The sequence below is a fragment of the Gopherus flavomarginatus genome, unplaced genomic scaffold, assembly GCF_025201925.1.
Source record: "Gopherus flavomarginatus isolate rGopFla2 unplaced genomic scaffold, rGopFla2.mat.asm mat_scaffold_39_arrow_ctg1, whole genome shotgun sequence".
NCBI classification, from domain to species: Eukaryota; Metazoa; Chordata; order Testudines; family Testudinidae; genus Gopherus; species Gopherus flavomarginatus.
In genome coordinates, this window is record NW_026115076.1 from 3,073,920 (window position 1) to 3,095,139 (window position 21,220).

General features: G+C 51.3%; 1 protein-coding gene and 1 long non-coding RNA gene across 5 annotated transcripts in view; one reads left to right on the forward strand and one right to left on the reverse strand.

The window, feature by feature from the left end:
* The window catches only part of LOC127042403 (uncharacterized), a 1,287,231-nt gene that overhangs the window by 1,262,741 nt on the left and 3,270 nt on the right, over positions 1-21,220 (reverse strand). The gene's annotated exons all lie outside the window — the stretch shown is intronic.
* Positions 15,327-21,220, forward strand: part of LOC127042402 (zinc finger protein 560-like) — a 201,382-nt gene continuing 195,488 nt past the window's right edge. Inside the window, exons 1-4 of one of the 4 annotated variants that reach the window (XM_050935871.1) lie at positions 15,327-15,367; positions 16,053-16,179; positions 18,001-18,083; positions 20,356-20,532. In XM_050935871.1, coding sequence (XP_050791828.1) covers positions 15,344-15,367; positions 16,053-16,179; positions 18,001-18,083; positions 20,356-20,523 — 402 coding nt within the window. In that variant the 5' untranslated portion in view covers positions 15,327-15,343 and the 3' untranslated portion in view covers positions 20,524-20,532. Of the gene's footprint in view, positions 15,368-16,052; positions 16,180-18,000; positions 18,084-20,355; positions 20,835-21,220 lie in introns of those variants that run through there. The other 3 variants (XM_050935868.1, XM_050935870.1, XM_050935869.1) reach the window with 3 other exon arrangements.

Sequence of the window (21,220 nt, forward strand, 5' to 3'; positions counted from 1 at the left end):
AGTATAAGCCTATATAGACAGTTCCGTCGCGTCATAAATTATTCACTGGAGCAACCCACCCCCTTCTTCTAACAACTAGAAACTAGACACCTTTAGTATACATGCATGCCTAAAGTTAGAAATGTAGGGGAGTTAAAAACAAACAAAGAACAAAACCAGGGAGCGAAAACAAGGAGGCTGGGAAACTAGGACTCTTATCAGTTCTTCGAAGGAGCTGCCCGAACACAGCACATCTGGTACTATGCCAGGAATGCAGCTTCTCTCTTATCTCACTTTTTCCCAGCGCTTGTGAGACATGCTGCTGCCTCTCAGTGTTTTCCACTCAGGGATTACCCACAAACCTCTGTTAGCCTGACTTTGGTCAGGTTGGCATACCTGGTTTTGTCTGCTATATCTTTATTCAGGCCTAACAATTATAATGTCACAGTCTCGGTGAGTTGACTGCTGCAGCTCCCCGTAGACTCTGCCTGCGCCTCTCACCGAGCTGGAGTACAGCAGGCGAGGGGAGAGCACTCAATGTATTGCATCTACACTAGACGCGATATATCAACCCCCGCTGGATCGATCGCTGCCCACCGATTCGGCATACCCCGAGTATCTGGTGGTCGGAGCTGGACCCCTGAGGGGGACACATTGAAGGAACTCAGGGGTTAAAGTGCCTCTATTGTCAACTGTCAGGGCTGCTGTGGCTCAGAGGAGGGTGCCTGACTGCCTGGCAGGCTTAGGCGCCGCAAGCCTTGGAGGTGGGAGAAGTGAAGCGGCCACGGCGTGCTCGGGGTTCTCGTGCTCGGAGCAGGGGTGAGCTCGGGCGAGGGGGGTGCCGCAGGGCAGAGCAGGAGAGTTGCCACAAGAGGGGAGCCTCAGGGTGGAGGGGGGAGCTGCCACGGGTGGGGCGACTCAGGGCAGGGGTGCGGGGGTGGGGAGGGTGCAAGGTGGAAGTTTCGCCTAGGGCATGAAACTTCCTTGCACCGGCCCTGCCCCACGCCCTGCCTGCAGCCAGCCCTGCACCCCCTGCCCTGCCCTGCCGGCAGTCAGCCTCTGTCTCCAGCCAGCCCTGCACCTTCTGCTCTGCCTGCACCAGCCGCATCCTCCCTGCCCTGTCTCCAGCCAACCCCTGATGCACCCCCTTGCCTGAAGCCAGCCAGCCACGCAGCCCTTGCCCTGCCTGAAGCCAAACCCTACCTCCAGCCAACCCCACATCCACTGGTGCCCTGCACTTCCCAGGGTAGTAACCCTGCACATCTGCTTCAATGAGAGGGGCAGGGAGCAGCTGGGACCCACACATGTGCACACCCTAGGGTGACCAGACAGCAAGTGTGAAAAATCGGGACGGCGTGGGGGGTAATAGGATCCTAGATAAGACCCCAAAATTCAGACTGTCCCTATAAAATTGGGACATCTGGTCACCACAGCACACCCCCAGGACTCCTGAGTTCCATTGCTGGGTTTCCTATTGGTTCCTCTGCTGGTTGTTTTCCTTTTCCTGGGGACTTTGGGCAAGTTGCTCCCCACTCTCGGGCTCTGTCCCCAGCAGTCAAATGGGGATTTCATACCTTCCCGCTATTGGAAAGTGCTGGGAGAATCCCCCAGCAAAAGCTGCTCTGACAGTGCTAAGCAGCATCTGACCATTCAAGGTCGGAGCTCACTGCCCAGGAGGAGTGCTTGGCTCTGGGGTTTCACTTCAGCCCAGTGTAGAGAGAGAGCCCTAACCATGGAGTTTGGCTCAAGAAGACCAAGTCTCCAATTTGTTAAGGGTGTTTTGAATTTCAATCCTGTGCTCCAAAGTGCTTGGTGTCAGTTGTAAACTTTAGGAGCATGCTCTCCACTCCATTTTCCAAATCATTCATGAAAATATAGAATAGTACCTGACACCGGACTGATCCCTGCCAGACCCACTAGGTTCACCCTCCCCGTTGGGCAGCTAAACATGGAGAAGGGCTCCTGGAGTCTTGGCTTTCAACCAGCTCTGCACCCACATTACACTGATTGCAGCTGGACTACATTTCCCTCGTTTGCTTCTGAGAATGTCCTATGGGACTGTGTCAAAAGCCTTAGTAACACCAAGCTAGATCCCTTCTATTGTTTACTCACCTCTACCAGGCCCAGAACCCTGCCAAAGAAGGAAAGAGGATTGGTTTGGAATGATTTGTTCTTGACAATTCCACGCTCACTAGTCATAAGAACCAAATCATCCTGTAGGTGCTGCTGACAAACTGAGTGTTTAAGAATGTATTGCAGGATCTCTCCAGCTATGGCAGTCAGGCTAGCTAGTCTGTAAGTCCCAGAGGTCTTTTTGTTCCCCTTTGAAAGATAGGTCCTGTCTTGTTCATGGATGGGAAGATGTTCTTTTTCAGGGGTCTCAGACGAGAACTGGGGCACAACACCTGGTTTGTTAAGGCCACAAAAACGGAGGCAGGAACCTCTTCTCTGCTGCTGGCAAAGAACCACAGGTACCTAAAAGATAGGGACTCACATCTTTGAATGGGCTTTAAAAAGGCAGTGGTTAATAAGTTTGGCCCCGACCATTTCTTGTTTCCACAGACTAGACATTTTAGCAAACTTTAGAATTCCTTGGTGCTAAACACTGTGAAACTCCCCTTTCTCCTTCACAGAGGGCTTTAATACCCCTTATCTCACTTGGGCTCTAAACTGCCCATAGTTCGAGAACTGTTCCTGTTCCGATTGGACAGATGGGAGAAGGGAAGTGACCTACCCAAGGCCTACACAACAAGGCGATGGCAGAGCCAGAAAGAGAAGCAACCAGTTCTGACTCCTGTTCTAACAGATGAAAACACCCCAGAGCCCAGGAATCGAGATGGTGGGAAAATTTCATTCAAACCGTTTCTGTCCAAAAATCCCATTTAGACTAAACCAGTTTGTTTCTCAAAATCATAACAAGTGGGATGAAAGATCTTTGCAAAAATATTTTGTTGCAAAACAAAAGCATCTCCTCTTTGTCAGAGTGTGTTAAATTGTCTCCTCGCACACAAAGAGGAGACACTTACATCTCAACCATTAGATAAGATGCTTCAATCTGAGCTAAGTCGTTGCTACTATTAACAATTTCAAAATAAAAAAATACAAATAAAATAGATGATTTCAGCTAATCTATTATGTCATAATCTGGGAAACTTCATATTATGCACTACTTCTAGTGACACTCCCAAATGGATCCGCATCCTTCACCCACCATGAGGTAGGTAAGAGCGGATCATTATTATCCCTACTTGAAAGAGGGAGAAGCTAAGGCTGAGAAAGGAGAATTGACTTGTCTTAGGTCACACAGCCCGTCAGAGGCAGTGTTGGGAATAGGACCGAAGAGCCCTGATTTTCAAACAAACCATCGGATCTTGAATTTCAGACATTGAATGACCTGAATACTGTGCTCTCAGATGAGCTCCAGACCAACAACAGTGACAGTAATTATTCAGCAAGTATTTGAGGAGAACTGCAATGTTAGAGGGAATCATCAACTGCTCAGAGACAATTAATGCAGAGAAGCAGCAAAATTAATCAAAGATAGAACTGGTTCTGACTTATTTACTTGATCTTAAAAGAGAACAACAAGGACCTGAGTCTCCTCCCTGTCAACATCCCCCTGCTCAACCAATCAGGGTAGAGACGGAGGACGGGAGGCTGAGGGTTCTCACCAGAGAGCCCAAAGGATGGCCCAGGTCACCGGTGGGGATCGCTGCCCCAGCACTATTTCAGTCCCACATTTTTGGGTGGACCTTCCATAGTGGGAGCTGCAGAGGACTTCCCTGCAACACACACACACACACCTCCGTCCTGTTGTTGGGAAGGGAACAGGAGAAAGGACAAAAGAAGCAAGAGAAGAAGAGGAGGGAGGGATGGAGGAAGAGGTGAAACAAAAAGGACAAACCCTAATGTCCCCAGCGATTCTAAGGGACAAAATCCCAGGTGCGCAATAAAATTCTGCCTCCTTAAGCTCGTGTTTTCCATGCCTAGAATTCACTTGTCACCAGATAGATCAGACTGAACAGGTTTCAAACCTCCAGGAGGCTCTTACCTTCTAAACAGGGACGGCTGTTTTCTAGTAAAATCACTACAAGGGAAGGAGGAAACTCAGAAGAGGTTCCTCCTGGCACTCACGTCCATGACCCCAAATAATCTCTCAGTCCTCAAAGAGAGACCTGGAGAAGGAAACGTGCTGAAGCAAAGCCACAGAGGTCTCTGAGGTTTCCCTGGCCCCTCGCCCCTGTCCTGCCTGGCTGATGTCAGCATCTCTCTGTGAGGTCACCACCTCCCCACCACCTTTGACCAATAGTCTGAGGTCCTGCAAACGGCCTTTGTGATGTCACTGCCACACCCCTCCCTTGCTGGGCTAATGTCCTGCCCCTGGCCAGGCACTTTGGAGGTTTGAGCTACTCCCTGTGGATCACCCCACTCAAGGAGCGTTCGTTCTAGGCAGCAAGCCGGCTAGACAGGAAAACATCAGACGCTGCTCCCAATGCTACACTCAGTTTTTCAGAAATTAGTCGACTTCATGGTCAGAAGACACCATTAGAGCATCTAACCTGCATATCACAGGCCTCCTGTATGACATAACAGCTACTTTGGGGGCAAACACATTCCAGAAAGGCATCTAGTCTTCATTAAATGACATCAGGAGATGGTGAATCCACCACTTTCCTTGGTAGCTTGCTCCTGTGGTGAATCATCCTCGCTGTTGACTATTGTGCCTCAGTTGTAATATGAATTTGTCTCTTTTCACTTTCCAGCCATTGGGTCTTGTTATGCCTTTCTCTGCTCCATTCAAGAGCCCGTAAATACCCAATCTTTTCTCTCCATTAAGGCCCTTCAACATTTCAATGAAATCACCGTTCAATCTTCTTTTGATAAGCTAAACAGGTTGAGCTCTTTCAATAGCTCACTGGAAGGCATTTTTCTCCAGCCCTCAGAACATTTGGTGGCTCTTTGCTGCCCTAGCTCCAATTTCACAACATCTTTTTCAAATGAGGATACCAGAACTGGAGGCAGTATAAAGGTTGTATAAAGGTAAAATTAAATAGGTTGCAGAGGAGTTTTTTTTAATTTCGGCTTTTGTTGCTAAAAATTTTGTCTCTCTGCGGTGAGAAAAAACACTCCCCGAATGCCAAAATTTGAGCCATGAAAAGCGGCAGTGTGAACAGCGCATCATAGGTGGAGCTGTGCTCCCGGTGACAAAGCTCCTGCCCCTCATTGGAGGTAGTTTGGCTTTGTTGCAGGGGAAGCTCTCTCTCAGCGATAAGGACGGCCACACAGCGCACCTTACAATGGCATGGTTAGAGTGGCACAGCTGCACCGTGGTAAGGTGCGCGGTGTAGACACAGCCTCAGAGCTGGGGAAAGCCGACAGGCGCTGAGGAGCACAGGGTTCAGACAGAGACATCCGTTAGGAGAGGAACTATTCACAGGGATTCTCTATAGCCTAGTAAGGTGGAGAGGATGGAAGATGATAATGTACAGGTAGGTTCTGATGAGAAACAGTGAAATGAAAGAGTCTCCCTCAATTACATCATGTAATAGCAGACAGCTAAAATGGGACACATTTTAGAAGTGCTTAAATACAAACGCTAAACGTCTAAGTACTAAGACTGGTGAATTTGAGTGCCTGGTATTGAGTGACGATATTGATAGAATAGGCATCACAGAAACCCTTGCACCCCCTCCTGCACCCACATGGGGAGACTGACCTGTGTGCATGGAGCAGCTGGCATTGCTGCCCCCCACTCCTCCCTGGAACACTGCTCATCTGGGCACCCCTAGGGGCTGTGGGATGTGGGGGCAAGAAGTGAGATCATCCGAGCTCCCTACATCCAGGTCACTTTCCTCAGCCGGGCTGCGTAGCGGGAGGGCAGAGAGCAACAGCTTCTGATGCTCCCCTCACAGCACAGCCCAAGTGGGAAAAGTGACCAGGACGCATGGAGCACATAGGGTTGCTCCTTACTCCCCTCAAACCTCTATGGACCCATGGAGGAGCATTGGGGCAGGGGAGAGCAGTGAGCACCTTTGCACTGCCACACGGTGCCCTTTGACCCCTGGAGCCCTGGGCGGCTATCGGGGGGCACCACCCCTAAGGCCGGCCAGGCTCCCCAGAACGAGCAGCAGAAAACACAGAGACTGGCCACACACTGAGCAGTGGTAGCCTGGGCGGCTCGTAATGGAGGCTCAGGGGGGAGGGGCGTCATAACATTTTTTCCCAGATTTGGACCTTAGCGTCCAAAATATGGGTGTTAGCATGAAAACCTCCAAGCTTAGTTACCAGCTTGGACCTGGTAAAGCTGCCACCAGCCAGGGATTTATACAGTGCCTGGCTCGCTGTGGTCTCCCCAAAACCTTCCCCGGGGGACCCCCAGACTCAGATGCCTTGAGTCTCACAACAAAGGGGAATAAACCATTTCCCTTCCCCCTCCTCCCCTCCAGGTGTTCCCTCCCTGGGTTCCTGGAGAGATATACAGAAGCAAGCTCCGTGAATCTAAACAGAGGGACTCCCGCCTCCCTGTTTCCAGTCCTGGAAATAGAAGTACCAAGATAGCTAATCTCTCTTCCCCCTTACCCAGAGGGTATGCAAAGTCAGGCTAGTAAATCTAACACAACGAGATTTTCCCCCTGACTTCTTCCTCCCACCAATTCCCTGGTGAGCTGCAGACTCAATTCCCTGGAGTCCCCACTAAAGAAAAAATCCAACAGGTCTTAAAAAGAAAGCTTTATATAAAAAGAAAGAAAAAGGACATAAAAATGGTCTCTCTGTATTAAGGTGACAAATACAGGGTTATTTGCTTAAAAGAAAAAAATGAATAAACAACCTTATCCAAAAAGAATACAGTTTAAACATTCCAGCAACTACACACATGTAAATACAAAAAAAAACAATATAAACTTATTGTCTTATTATCTTTGTACTTACAACTTGGAAACAGAAGATTAGAAAGGCAGGAGATAGAAAAATCACTCTCATAGCCGAGACGCCACAGACACAAGACAAAGAACAAAGAACTCACACAAAAACTTCCCTCCACCCAGATTTGAAAAAGTCTTGTTTCCTGATTGGTCCTCTGGTCAGGTGTTTTAGGTTACTGGTGTTACCCCTTTATAGGTAAAAGAACATTAACCCTTAGCTATCTGTTTATGACAAGGGGGCTCAGCCTCCCCAAACCTTGCACTGCCAAGGGGACAGTGGGGCCCATGATCAGGGGCCCTGGCCAAGTTAGGTCCCCCTGGAAAAATCTCCCCTATGTCAGCCCCAGGGCTGGAGGAGCTCCCACTCCCTGCTACAGCCCGGGGGCTGCAGCAGGGGCACAGAGCTTCTCTGGTCTCAGGGCCACAGCGGGGCAGGGGTAAAGGAGTGATAGGGTGGGGCTGGTGGGGGAAGGGGTGGAACAGAAGTGACAGTGGATAGGGCCATGGGTGGAAGGGGGTAGAGCCACAGACAGAAGGTAGGGGCATGGTTCTGGTGCTGGGGCCCCCACACTTGTTCTCCCTTTCCCGGGGGTCTGGCATCACTAGCCCCGGCTTAGCGAGTAGGGTTCAGTGGTCCCCATAATGTGGGGTGCGACTCCTAGGGGGACACAGAGGAACATTCATGGGGGCACCTCAGGACCTGAGCCAGCCCACATAGAGGGCAGGGAGGGAGCACCACTCTGCCACAGCTCTTCCCCAACCCCACCCTCAGCCTGAGACTCTGGCTCCCAGCCCGGCGTCGACCCCTTTACCCCTGTCCGCACCCCTCACCCCAGCAAGCAACAGCCCCACTCCTCCCAGCCCCGGTTCTTGACCGTGGCTTCCGAGGGGCCACAGCCATGGCTAAGAGGGCACAATGTGAAATGTTTGGGGACCACTGGTTTAGGGTGACGTCCTCAATCACTTCTCTGCAGTCCAATAAAAGCTATTCCTCACTCACCTACCCCTCCATCAGGACGGACTAGGTATGTTCTGCTGCCCTTCACTCATACAGGAAGGAGAATAACATTTCATTCCACTCAATCCTAAAGTCATTTGTAACCCAAGACCATCCCAAACTGGTCATTTTGGGGAAGCGGCACCATCATGCTGCATAGCTAGGCAGAGTAGGTGTGTCTATGCAAACACGGTCTGTTCCTGAAGTCTTTCCTCAGCTCCTCACTAGGTGAGAGAGGGGAGCTCATTCAGACCCTGCTTTCGCTTAGTATTTAATAACTCCTTAGTGTCCCTATCTCTGCCGGCCTTAGATTTCTCCTCCTGTCCGTTTTTTGACAGCTCAGATGAGGTGACCGAGTGGTTAAGGTGATGGACTGCTACCCCATTATGCTCTGCCTGCATGGGTTCAAATCCCATTCTCATCAGAGGCATTTAGTCTTCACCCTCCTTTATAGACAACCATCTCCCCCTTTGGTACAATAACAGATCAAACAATGTTGCTTGTGTTACCCAAAATTGGGTCAGTTAGTAAGCTTAGAGAGGACTAATAATGCCCCTCCCCCCCAGAGTTTGGCAGAAAGCAGCACATTTATTAGCTTGATAGCTAAGCTCAAAAGAAGGGATGGGGGAGGGTGTCACACTCATACTCACGCTCCCAGGACAGGCCTGGCAGTGGAGATGTCAGGATCCTTTAAGGTAAGTGTCCCACAGCGCAGCGATGGACGGTGCGATGAAGATCAGTCTCCCTGAGGTGCAATAGAATGTAACACAGCGAACCACTGGCCAGATGGGCCGGGTGAAGGGCATTCACTGGAGGTACAAAGGAGAGTGGGAAAGCCACTTCACAGGCATTCAAAGCGGGAAAGGACACAAGCTGGGGGAGTTTAACAGACCTTTTGAGCATACAGGTTATACAGAGCATACAGATCACTGCTGCTCCTACAACATGATAAGTTCTCAAGCAGCATGTTTCTTACTTTGCCCATCTGTCAATTTTGATGATTATTGATGGAAATATTTTGCCATTGGGTTGTGTTTACACAGAAATTGACATTTACCAACAAATACACAATTCTTCCAAGCCTGCCTAGTCTGCAGTTGATGGGTTTAGAGGGACACATTCACTCTTCCAGGTCCCCATTCCAGGCCTGTGCTCTCCAGGTTGTCAACTTCCCGCACTGCTGGGATCCTTCCCTCATCTCCCCCCAACCACTGCCCCACCCCCACTTCTGGGGTCCCCTCCCTACACTGTCTAACTCCACTGCTGGCAGGATCCCTTCCTGTTCCTTTCATTTCCTGCCTCCACTCTGGGCAAAAGCTCTGCACTCTTCCCACACCAGAAGTTGAACCCAGGCCACCTGGGTGAAAACCAGGAATCCTGACCACTAGCCCATATGGGACTATTGTTGCATCTGACTAAGTGGGTATTCACCCACGACAGCTCATGCTCCAATACGTCTGTTAGTCTAGAAGGTGCCACCGGATTCTTGGCTGCTATTATTACTACAACTCAGGCCTTGGCTACACTGGAGAGTTACAGTGCAGGTGGTGGCTTTACAGCGCTGTAACTTACTCCCCGTCCACACTGGCAAGGCACATACAGCGCTGTATCTCCCTGGCTACAGTGCTGCATGTGCTCCACCTCGACGAGAGGAATAAAGAGAACAGAGCTGGTGATGCAGCGCTGGGGTGCCAGTGTAAACAGTGATTAATCTTACTACGCTGTCACTGACCTCCGGAACCTTCCCATAATGCTTTTAAGTAGAGATAACGCTCTTTGTTTTGGTGTGATGCCTCTGTTTGCTTTGCTTGTGAGCTCAAGGCTCCCGGAGCTGCTTATCTAAAAACCAAACACAGTTACTGTTTGCAGTGAATGAGCAGAGGCAGGGGGATCCCTTTGGAACACCCACAGCTGGTGTTTGCTTGAGGAGAGAAGCAGCCGGGTGGGCACGGGGGAGGGGGGGGTCTGTTTTGGATCAGCGGCTTATCTGGTCTGTGAGGAAAAAAACAAAGGCGGCTATTTGCATTTAGTGAATGAGAGAGGGGTGGGGGAGGAGGCTTGAACTTGCCAGGCAGGGAGCTGACACAGTGTCAGCTCCAAAAATCCACTCGCTCTGTCTCCCCCACGCTCCGTGTCACACTCCACCCCACCCTCCTCTTTTGAAAAGCACATTGCAGCCACTTGAATGCTGGGATAGCTGCCCATAATGCACCACTCCCAACAGCGCTGCAAATGTGGCCATGACAGAGTGCTGGTAGCTGTCAGTGTGTCCACACTGCAGCGCTTTCCCTAAACAGCTGTAGGAAGACAGCTTTAACTCCCAGCGCTGGACAGCTGCAAGTGTAGCCAAACCCTCTCTAAGCCGACCCCTTATGAGAACAGCAGGGACTAGCATGACTAGATGTCCCGATTTTTGGGTCTTTTTCTTATATAGGTGCCTATTAACCCCACCCCCATCCCAATTTTTCACATTTGCTGTCGGATCACCCTAGCAGGGGTTGCACACAGGGCTGCATTAACCTTCAGGTGCTGAGGTTTCCCTCTCTCCATTCCCAGAGCCTGTGATCAGGAAATAGACATCAGGGCTCCCAGGTGCTGCACAGACCATGACTGAGATCAGACCCCATATTATGCAAGGTGCTGTACAAACCCTGGGCAACACTGAGACACCCAGGAGGTTCCCCTCAATTTCCCTGAGCCTCTGCTGCCCAACTTCTTCTGAATCCCTCTGGCTCACCCCCCCCCCACAAAAAAAACCCACCTTTCCAAACAGTCCTTCTTTCCTTGCCCCCTGATTCTGGTTTCACACCCTGGGACCATCTCCTCTCTTTGTCTCTCCCCCTCCAGGTGAAGCAGAGATGGAGGCAACTTCAGCCACTGGAGTCAACCTCAGCGAGCACTGCAGCCGGCCCCGGGGGAGGGGGGTGTTTGCAGACACAGGAAGGGAGCAGGGGGTGCTGGGAAGAAGGCGGCAGGAGAACAAAGCTCAGAGACCCAACATGGGGAAATTCCAGGGGGCGGGGCTCTGACACATCCCAGGTGCGGGCAGCTACTGGGGGCGGGGCTCTGGCTCAGCTCGTTGGCGGGGCAGCTCCTCGGGGCGGGGCTCCAGCACAGAGCAGTGGCGGGGCAGCTCCTGGGGGCGAGGCTGCAGCATGGAGCGGGGGCGGAGCAGCTCCTGGGGGCGGGGCTCTGGCACTGCCCATGGGCAGGGAAGCTCCTGGGGGCGGGGTTCTGGCACAGCCCGGGGGTGGGACAGCTCCTGGGGGCGGGGCTCTGGCACAGCCCGAGGGCGGGGCAGCTCCTGGGGGCGGGGCTCTGGCACAGCCCATGGGCAGGGCAGCTCCTGGGGGCGGGGCTCTGGCACATTGTGACACCGAGCCGGGCTGAACAGCTGCTTCCTGGTTCTCCACGTGTTGCCAGCAGCGCTGGAGCTGCCCGAGCCGCAGCGGAGCCGCTGTTCTCAGCTGCAGCCAGGATCTGCCCACGGCCCCACTGGGATCCAGGTGGGGACAGAGACTGGGGCCCGGGGGTTCCCCTTGGTGTGGCTGGCGGGGGGCGGGAGGGGAGAAGCCGGAGCTGCAGGCGGGGGAAGGGCGGTGGGACATTGTGACCCGGAGCCCCTGGGGAATGAGAGGCGCTGGGGGGCAGGAAAGTGACTCTGCCCCAGGGAGCCTGGGAGAAGCCTTGAAGGCGCCTCGGCCCCAGTGGAGCTGCAGGAGGATCCGCCCGCCCGCCCCGCTGGGATGGGGGGGCCGGGGCCAGGCCGTCGTGTGTGGGGGGGGGAAGGGGCAGACCCCTGGCCAGGCGGGGGTGGGCGGTGTATTAAATCCCTCCCAATAGCAATGTGCTACTCCCGGGCACTGCGCATGCCCAGTAACAGCCGCTGAAGCCGCTGCCCTTCCCGCTGCCCGGACCAGCCGTAACGTTCCGCCGGGCGCTGGGGGCGGGGCTGGAGCGGGGCGGGGAAGTAACAGGGAGCGTGGGAGGGGCGGGCGCAGAGCAGGAAATTGATGGGCGGGGGGGGGTCAGGCAGCTGGAGGCAGGGTTCGTGGGGGGCTAAAGGGCACAATCCGGGCTGGGGGGAGGAGCAGGAGTTGAGCTCAGGGGGAGGCGCTGGCAGAGCCCCCCCCCTTTGGTGTGAGGGCGGAGGTGTCGAGGGGGGAGGAGAAGCCGGAGTTGCAGGGGGGGAGGTCACTGGGGTGGGGGTGTAGATCTGTCTCTGTGCAGCCAGGACATTCCTGGGGTGGGAGGGAGGTGAGTTAACTGGATCCTGTCCCTGTTTTTGCCACTTCCTCCCACACACACATTCTCTCAAGATTTCCCCTTTTCTCTCTCATTATCACACGTGGCTATAAAATCCAGGGAGATTCTCCTCCCCCCCCCAATGATCAGCTCTCTAATTGCCTCTGATTTTCCCTTTTCTCTCCATACTTCTCAAATGTCAATTTAAAATCTCTCCGATGGGGGGTGGATTTTCCCACCCATTTTATCTGCAGCGAATTTGTCCTTGTTTGGGTGGGAAATTGTTGCCCTGGGTCATTCCCCAGAACATGGCTCCCACTGGAGTGGGATGGGATGAGGTTCCCGTTCTCTACCAGGGCAGGGAAGGGAAGGGAGGAGCACATCCCCCATGGAGACTGCCCAGACCCCATTTCCCAATTCCCCTGCGGCCCCCTTCCATTGTCCAGGGAGCCTTCCAGCTCCCCCCCCTGCCCTTAAATCAGCTCCTCAAAGGGCTCTGAGCTGCTCACGTGAATGGTTGCCCCGTGGCCGGGGGGGGACCATCACATTCTGTTTATGTATTGGACAGTCATATAAAATCCAGTCCAACAGTCCCCCTTTTCCACTAGTTATTTAATAGCAACATCAAATCCCCTCCGATCTTGGTGGTTTTCTCTCATGTTATCAAATGTCGTTTGTGACAGGGTTCTCTCTGCATGTCTCAAAGATTGATATAAAATACCCCAAATATTTGCCCCACTTCTCTCTAGTTGTTTTATTTCTAATTGAATATGATGGGTTGTTTCCCAATGTGCTAAGATGCAGCCGCCTCTGGGGTGGATCCATGGTGGCCATTATTTGCTAGTGACAGCCCGTGGATCTTTCTTGCCCTCCAGGCCTTCCATTCTCCTGTTAAAGAAGCACTCCCCAGGCTCCCTCTGCCTGTGTGACTGGCCAGCAGGAGGTGGTGTTAACTTTCTAGCCACTTCTCACACTCTGTGAGGTAACACTTGCAGGGGCAGGGAAGGTGTCTGTGTGGGGAGATTGCAGCTGAAGGGGCATTGTGGTAGGGGGAGGCCTCTGGGTGGCTGGGCAGGGGGTACCCTAGTCAGGTTGGTGGGTTGTGGAGGTTTGGGGTTTTCGGGGGTGGTGGTTCTGATGTGCCCATCCCTGAGGCTATGGGTCCTGGAGGTGGGTATCGCTTGGGGCCTGGTGGCTGCAGAACAGTGGGGGTGGGTGTCTCTTGGGGAGGCGGGACAGAGGGTTAGAGGGAGCCTGGTTCTGTGCCAGGGGCTCTGTCTGTGCTTCCCCCGCTGGTTCCTGGTTTTGTTGCCATGCCCAGTGCACAGAGCTGGGGGAGGGGATCCCTGGCACTAGGTGAGGGCATGCCAGGGAAGCAGAGTGATGGGTCGCACTGTAAAGCATCAGGGGGTCACACTGGGCAGAGGAGGGGGTCCCAGGCAAATGTCAGGGTAGATCGTTCTGGAGGGTGGGGAAGTTCCTAGGCAGGCAGTGAGGGACTGAGTTCCCAGTGGTGAGGGGGTCCCTTGAGGGGGTCCCTGGCTGCTGGGGGCTCTTGGTGGGGGGAACCCTTTGGGATTCCCAACCTGGCAATCATGGTGTGGTGGGGGTTCTCTGGCCGGTGGGGCTTTGAGGGGTATCTGGGGTCCCTGGCCAGGGACTCTGGGGGCTGCATCCCAGGGAATATCTGATGGGATCCTGGCTGGGGGGTGTCTGGGGCCCCTGGCTGGGGGGTCTGGGCTCTGGGTACTAGGGGGTGTCTGGGGGCTGCTGCTAACCATAATCCTTCTCTCTGGTCAACTTGTACCAGAGTCCTGGCTCCTGGTCACCAGGTCACCAAGTCCATTCCCCAGTCACTGTGATAACTTTCTGTCCACTTAGCAAACACTGTTAGTGTGAATTCACAGAATTTACTTTTCTCCTCTTTTGAAAACTGCAGGAACTTTCGGTTCCGTTTGGAAAATTTTTGCCCCCAGTCCTTGTCCTAGATCTGCGGGGGTGAGGGAGGTGGGAAGGGAGTCAGCACTGCCACACGATGGTCTTTTCCACAGCGTTCTGAACTCATTCTTTCTGAAATCCGGTGTCATTGAGACCGTTGTTAATCCAGAGTCACTGTATGGAAAGACAAGGAGTGATTCCAGATGGACAGTGGGTCAAATGAGATCAGCCATTCTCCCTGTGAGGAGGGGCTCCCATTAGCTGCTCTCCCCAGAGAGCTAAAGGAGGGAAGCTGCTCATACACTCCGTCCCTCTCTGCTCAGGATATTGGGGTTCAGCTTCCTGGGTCAGATGCTGCAGCCTCCATTGTGATCTGGGAGACCAGGCTTGGCAGCTGCTGCTCCCCCAGTGGGGCTCTGTGCTGGGAAGTGACCTTAATTAAAGCTTCTTCTCTGCCCGGCCCAGGGGATGACTTTCTGCAGCTGGTCCTAGCCCCCTAGGGCAGTCCTGGGCCCTGTTACTACTAAATTCTGAGCCAGAGTCTCCAGGTAACTGAAAGACCTCAGGGAATGTCCTAGGGTCTGGCAAGAAAGTGACTCTGCACAAACACCACCACCTCATTTCTCCTCCCATTAGCGGTTGCCAGGAGGAAATCCAGCCATGGGAGAGCAAAGCCCCCAGGAATGGGACTGTCCCAGCCAGAGGGGCAGGGAGAGAGGACAGGGGAAGGAGAGACTGAAAGGGGCAGTGGGAGAAATGAATGTGGGGGAGAGATTTCCAGCTCTCTAGTCCACCCAGACACATGTATTGCTGCATCCTGGGGCAGAACCACTTTCCAGTGAACAAAACAAGGATCAGACAGAGCAAAAGCCAGTTCCTGACTCCATATTCCCCCTGCTGGGGTGTGGCTGCCGTGGGGTCAGTGTCTGAGGGAATCCCCCACAGTGACTCCTTTGGTTCTGCTCTTTTCTAGCCTTGTGTTCAGAGAAGGGGTGAGGGGAGAGAGAAGGGAGGTTAAAAATGTGTCTGTGGACTTAGCCTGGCAGGAGGGGCCAGGTCTAAATTGTAATAAACAGATTGAGCATTTCCCAGCATGACAGAATCTAGGGTGTCTGTCTGCAGGGAAAGGGCCTGGGGGAATTGTGATGTGAAATTAACTAAAACCGGTTCTGAAACGCCCACAACTGCCCTTCTCCCCCAGACAGGCTGCAGAATGTTTTGCTCCAGCTCATCCCAGCCTGGCGTGGGACAGGGAAGAGAAATGGCTGCAGTGGAGTCAGTCCAGGTAGAGATTATCGGGGGGTTGCTGGTGGGTTCCTGCTGGAGGAAAGGGAGAGCAAATACACCAGAGGTGGGAAGGTTTGCAGAGTCTGGTTTGGAGGTTGGAGCGGGGCAGGAAATTCACAGTGTGGGGAAAGGAGGAGGCCAGGGTGTGGCAGACCTGCTGGGAGTTATTTACTAAGTGGCCTAGATTCTAGGAACAGACCCAGGAGGTTTGGAGGTGGAAATGCCCTAATTTGTGAAGAGAGAAAATAACCCACCTACATGGAGCTAGTCAAACTGACCAGACTCCTAGTGCTGGAGCCTGACCTCATTAACCATCAGCTGCTGTGAGATATAAAGGGGACACCCATGAGTCAGGCTTATTGGAGCTGCCTCTCCCTTCATATCCCACTCCTCACAATGAGGAGGGTGTTGGGCATCCTACCAGCGAGCTCTCCCTGGACCCTGCTAGGGGCTCCATCTCCTGTATCAGTCAGTGGCTAGTAGGGGGGTGATGGATATGCTGGGAGAGATAAGGGGCTCTCTCTTCATCCCCTCACCCTGGCATTTGCTGGATACTCTGAGCCAGGTCGAGGTGGGACTCTCCTGACTATGATCCACCCAGAGCTTCCATTTGATTCACTCTTCTCTGCCACAAATAGTGGGGCTGTGAGCAAGTCCTTAGTGTTGGACTCTTACTCTTTCAGGGGCTGGTGACCTTCAAGGAGATGGCTATGTATTTCACCAGGGAAGAGTGGGCTCTGCTGGACCCCACTCAGAGAGCCCTCTACTGGGATGTCATGCAGGAGAACTATGAGACTGTGACCTCGCTGGGTAAGGGTTCCTGTCCCTTCTGTTCTTGGAAGGGGAAATGAAGAGTGAAGGTTCACGCCACCCCCACAATGCCATCTGTACCCTGTCCTGTTTCAGCATCACCCCAATAGGCCAGTGACACACATAATACCAGAGACCCTCCTCTGCTGCAGAACACTTTGGGAACAGAGCACAGGAGCCGTATTGCACAGTGTCAAATATCTCCTGTTTGCTCAAGTGAAACTGGGGGTTAGGTCTGGCATAACTGTCCCATACCCCTAATCATTTTTCTTGCCCTTTTCTGAACCTTTTCCAATTCCAATATTTCTATTTTTGAGATGGGGTGACATGTGCATGCAGTATTCAAGATGTGGGTGTATCATGGATTTATTTGCTGTTTTTACAAATATGATCTATGAGATATTCTGTCATATCTATCACTTTCTTAATTATTTCCTACATTGTTCACTTTTTTTCACTGCTGCTGCACATTGAGTGGATGTTTTCAGAGAACTATCCACAGTGACTCCAAGATCACTCTCTTGAGTGGAAACAACTAATTTAGACCCCATCATTTTGTATGTATAGTTGGGATTGTGTTTTCCAATGGGCTGCACTATGTGCTATCCTGTCATCTAGTACTGCTAAGATCCTGGATTCAGTAATATCCCTGCCCTTCCTGTTCCCTTTCTCCACCGAACCCCGCCAGCCCATGCTTCCTGTTCCCAGCTTCCCCAGGATTCTCGCACTGTCTCTGAACCTCTCTGTCAGCAAGAAGCAGTGCCAGGGACACTTGCCCTCTGTCTGGAGTCTTCGATTTCTGGGACATGGATTTACTTTCTCTGTGTTGTAAGAGGCTCTGTCATAATGAGTGTCTGTGATGTTACCCAGAGTACAATCTGGACTGTTAAATAGCTGTACCTCAGTCCTCCAGCATGGGGTGCCTTTTCCACTGTTTTCCCGCGAGAACAGCCCCTCTTGGCCAATTAACACACAGTCTGCAGCATGTAACTCACTCCCAGCTACACAGTATTGAGTGCTGCTAGACAGCCACTCATGAATTACACCTCAGGAGAAAACCAGCAAATTCTCAAGTGCCCAACTTTCCCCCAGAAATGTGCATCTTGCACTGTCCAGCACGCTACTGAACGACCCAAGCTCATATGAAGTCTGTCATTTCATCAGCGGAAAATGACATGCACCAGCTTGTTATCCCAAACAGAGTTTCCAACACACTTCAATCCACACATACTGGTTAGATGAACAATAAACCAAGATTGTTAACTACCAACAACTAAAACTAGGCCCAGTCCATGAAAGGGGCACTCCCAGGAGAGACTGTACAAAGGCTGGAACATGAAACACCTTTGTAAACCTGAGACAGCTGCCTTGGGGACAATGACAGGGAGAATCCCCCAAAGTGACTCCTTTGTTTCTGCTCTTCTCTGGCCTCCGATTGTTCCTTCCAACGTGGAGTACTTTGCACTTGTCTCTACTGAATTTGATCCTATTTACTTCAGATCATTTCTCCCGTTTGTCCAGATCATTTTGAATTTTAATCCAATCCTCCAAAGCACTTACAACCCCTCCCAGCTTGGTGTTGTCCGCAAACTTGATACGTGTAAGAGAGAGACTGTTACTGGGAGGGTTTCCCCATGTGTCAAAGGGTTACACCCTGGTGGGAGGGGGCTAGGCCTGTACTGGAATAAGGTCACTCTGTGCTTCACAGTGTGCTAGAACCTAGAATGTGCATTAGCAGGGGAAAAGCTGGGGGGAATCGGCTTGTGGAATGGACAAAAGCCTAGTCTGAATTCTCACACCTTGCCCTTTTCACCCCGGCAGGCCAGAGAATAACATCCATGTTTCGCTGCAGATCATCTCGTCCTCCCAGGGGCAAGGAAATGGCTGCAATGGAGCTGGCTCAGGTAAGAGATTATCAGGGTGGCGGGCTCTGCTTGGAGGTTGAGGAGCAGTAAATGCATAAGAGGGTGGGAATTGCTAGAGGTGGTGGGAAGCAGGAAATATCTCGGGTGGAGAAAGGGAGGGGACAGCATGTGACAAACCTGCTGAGACTTGTGTAGTGTAGGGCGTGATGGGTTGTCACCGCCAGGAGGCAGTTTGTGGAGCTTCTGGGAACTGCTGTGTCCTCTAACCCTCACGCTGGGCTGGCCCTTCTCACACTGCTTTGCTGGCGATTTCGCCAGCCTCTCCAGGGCCTGTTATCACCCAACACAACAGCAGGTGGCGCCATGCAGCCAACTAAGCTACCTGAGTGCGTTACCTAAGCCACTCAAGGACAGATAGAAGACAAGAGCCAATTTCCCACTCCCCAACCTTGCACACTTGCTGTAGTATAAATCCAGAATGATACCATCTTATAGTGCACAGGGATCTCTATAATACAAGCTCATTAATGTAGTTCCCCTTCCCCTCGATATGGGACAGATGTGCACAACAAGCTGAGATTTTCCCCAGACACTTCACTCAAAATACGCTGGTTAAGATAAAGCATCAAACAAGTTTATTAACTGCAGAAAGATAGATTAAGTGATTATAAGTGATAACAAACAGATCAAAGCAGATTATTTAGCAAATAACCAAATCTCAGACTAAGCCTAACATACTAGATGGATAGAATTTGAATTAGCAATTTCTCACCCTGACTGATGGTACAAGCAGTCCCCCAAGTTTCCATACACAAGCTAGAAATCTCTTGATCCTGGGAGCAGCACTTCCCCCACATCCGTTTTTGTTTCTCAGGTGTTTCCAGAAGTTCTCTTGTGTGGAGAATGAGGCCAAGAGATGATGTCACACCCCACCTTATGTAGCTTTTCCATATGGTGGGAACCTTTTGTTCCAAACTCAGTTCCTAGTCCAGTTTGTGGAAAAATACAGGTACTAAAATGGAGTTTAGTGTCATGTGGTCTGGTCACAGGCCCTGCTGAGTCATAGTAGCCATGACTCATAGGCTGGCTGAAACATTCACAGGAAGGCTAAGCTCTTCCACAGTCCATTGTCTTTGTTGAGCCATCAGCACTGTCTGGCATCTTCATTGTTGTACCTGAAAGGCTCATTGTGGGTGTTACCCAGAGTAAGCACATTTGAAATACAGATACAGAGTCAATATCCATAACTTCAGATACGAACATGATATGTGCACACAAACAGGATAATCATATTCAGCAAATCAGAACTTTTCCAGTGACACCACACATGATGCATCTTCTACAAAATAGATCATAATTATGTCCTAATCATATTATAATCATACCACTATGATGAATATGGGAGTGTAGTGTCAGATAGGTCCTAATTTCAAGGCACAGGAGTTGGGAATGGAACTTCCCCTCTTTGTGGAACAGGAAATAACCCTCCAGCCAGGGCTGGGACAACTTCCCAGACTCTCAGCGATGGAGCCTGAATCTACTGACATTTCATTAATTACCACCAACCCCAATCTTTGTGGCAACAGTAAACTTTATCAGTGATGATTTTGTACTCTCTTCTAAGTCATGGATAAGAATGTTAAATAGCACAGGGCCAAGAACCAATCCTTGCAGGAACCTGCTAGAAAGAAATCCACTCGATCATGGTTCCCCATTTACTATCAGAGTTTTTAATCTATTTAATGTATGCCGTGTTTATTTTGTATCATTCTAGTTTTTTTTAGTAAAAATATTGTGCTAATCAAGTCATGTCCCTTACGGAAGTTTAGGTATATTACATCAATACTATTAGCTGCAACCAAACTTTTGATCTCATCCAATAAGGATATCCCGTTAGTTTGATAGGCTCTATTTTCTCTAAACCTTTGTTAATGGGCACTACAATTCTGACCTTCTAACTTCTATTCTTTATGATTGACTTCCCCTTTCTTCCATATATTTTATTTGGAGAGTGCTTGGATTCCTACCAGGGAGCCACTATCAGGGTCCAGACAGCCCCATCTCCTATATTAAGCTCTGGCTAGTAGGTATGTGATAAATGTGAAGACCCTGTTTCTGTCTGTCAGATGGGAGACACAAAGGTTCTCTCTTTCTACCCTCTGATGCCTCCTGGCTGCTGTAAGCAAGGTGGGGTGGGACTCTGTTAACATGTGCCTCCCGGAGCTTCCATTTCCCTGGTGCTGCTGTTCCGTGAATAGTGGGGTTGTGAGTGGGTCAGCAGGTACTGAGTATTGGACTCCTGCTCTTTCAGGGGCCGGTGACCTTCGAGGAGGTGGCTGTGTATTTCTCCAGGGAAGAGGGGACTCTGCTGGACCCCACTCAGAGAGCCCTCTACAGAGATGTCATGCAGGGGAACTATGAGACGATGGTCTTGCTGGGTAAGGATTCCTGTCCCTTCTGTTCTTGGAAGGGGAAATGAAGAGTGAAGGTTCATGCCACCCCCACAATGCCATCTGTACCCTGTCCTGTTTCAGCATCACCCCAATAGGCCAGTAACATACATACTACCAGAGACCCTCCTCTGCTGCAGAACACTTTGGGAACAGAGCACAGGAGCAGCATCACACAATGTCAAATATCTCCTCTTTACTCAAGTAAAACTGGGGTTAGGTCCAGCATAATGAACAGAAGCTTCCTACCCCCAGCCTTCTCTCAAACCCTGAGCCTTCTCTACCCAAACCAGAATGTGCTTGGGGTGTAACAAGCAGGCGGCTGGAGTCAGAGCTGCCAGTCCAGGGTTACTTATCATACAGACACTCAGTGCGTCCTTGAACGCTGGCTGGGAGTATCCAGACAGGGGAGCTCCAGCAGCAGAACACTGAATCTCACCCAGGATTACAGATGACACAACTCCTCGCCGATCTGGATTGCACCCCAGCATGTGAAAATGGCCTAGGTTGGTAGTGACATTTCTTGAGACATGGTGAGTCTTGCTCCCATATCACCAGGTGTAATAAAAATAACAGGAAAGGCCAAATATGGAAAACTGATTGTTCAGCTTGCTTTTGACCTGCATCATATTTTGCAGTATATTCCAAATAAGGAAATTAACGTGCAACGTATGTGTCATTGTTTGTGGTTTTGAGCTGTAAAAGGCTTGTGTGATTTTTAGCTCA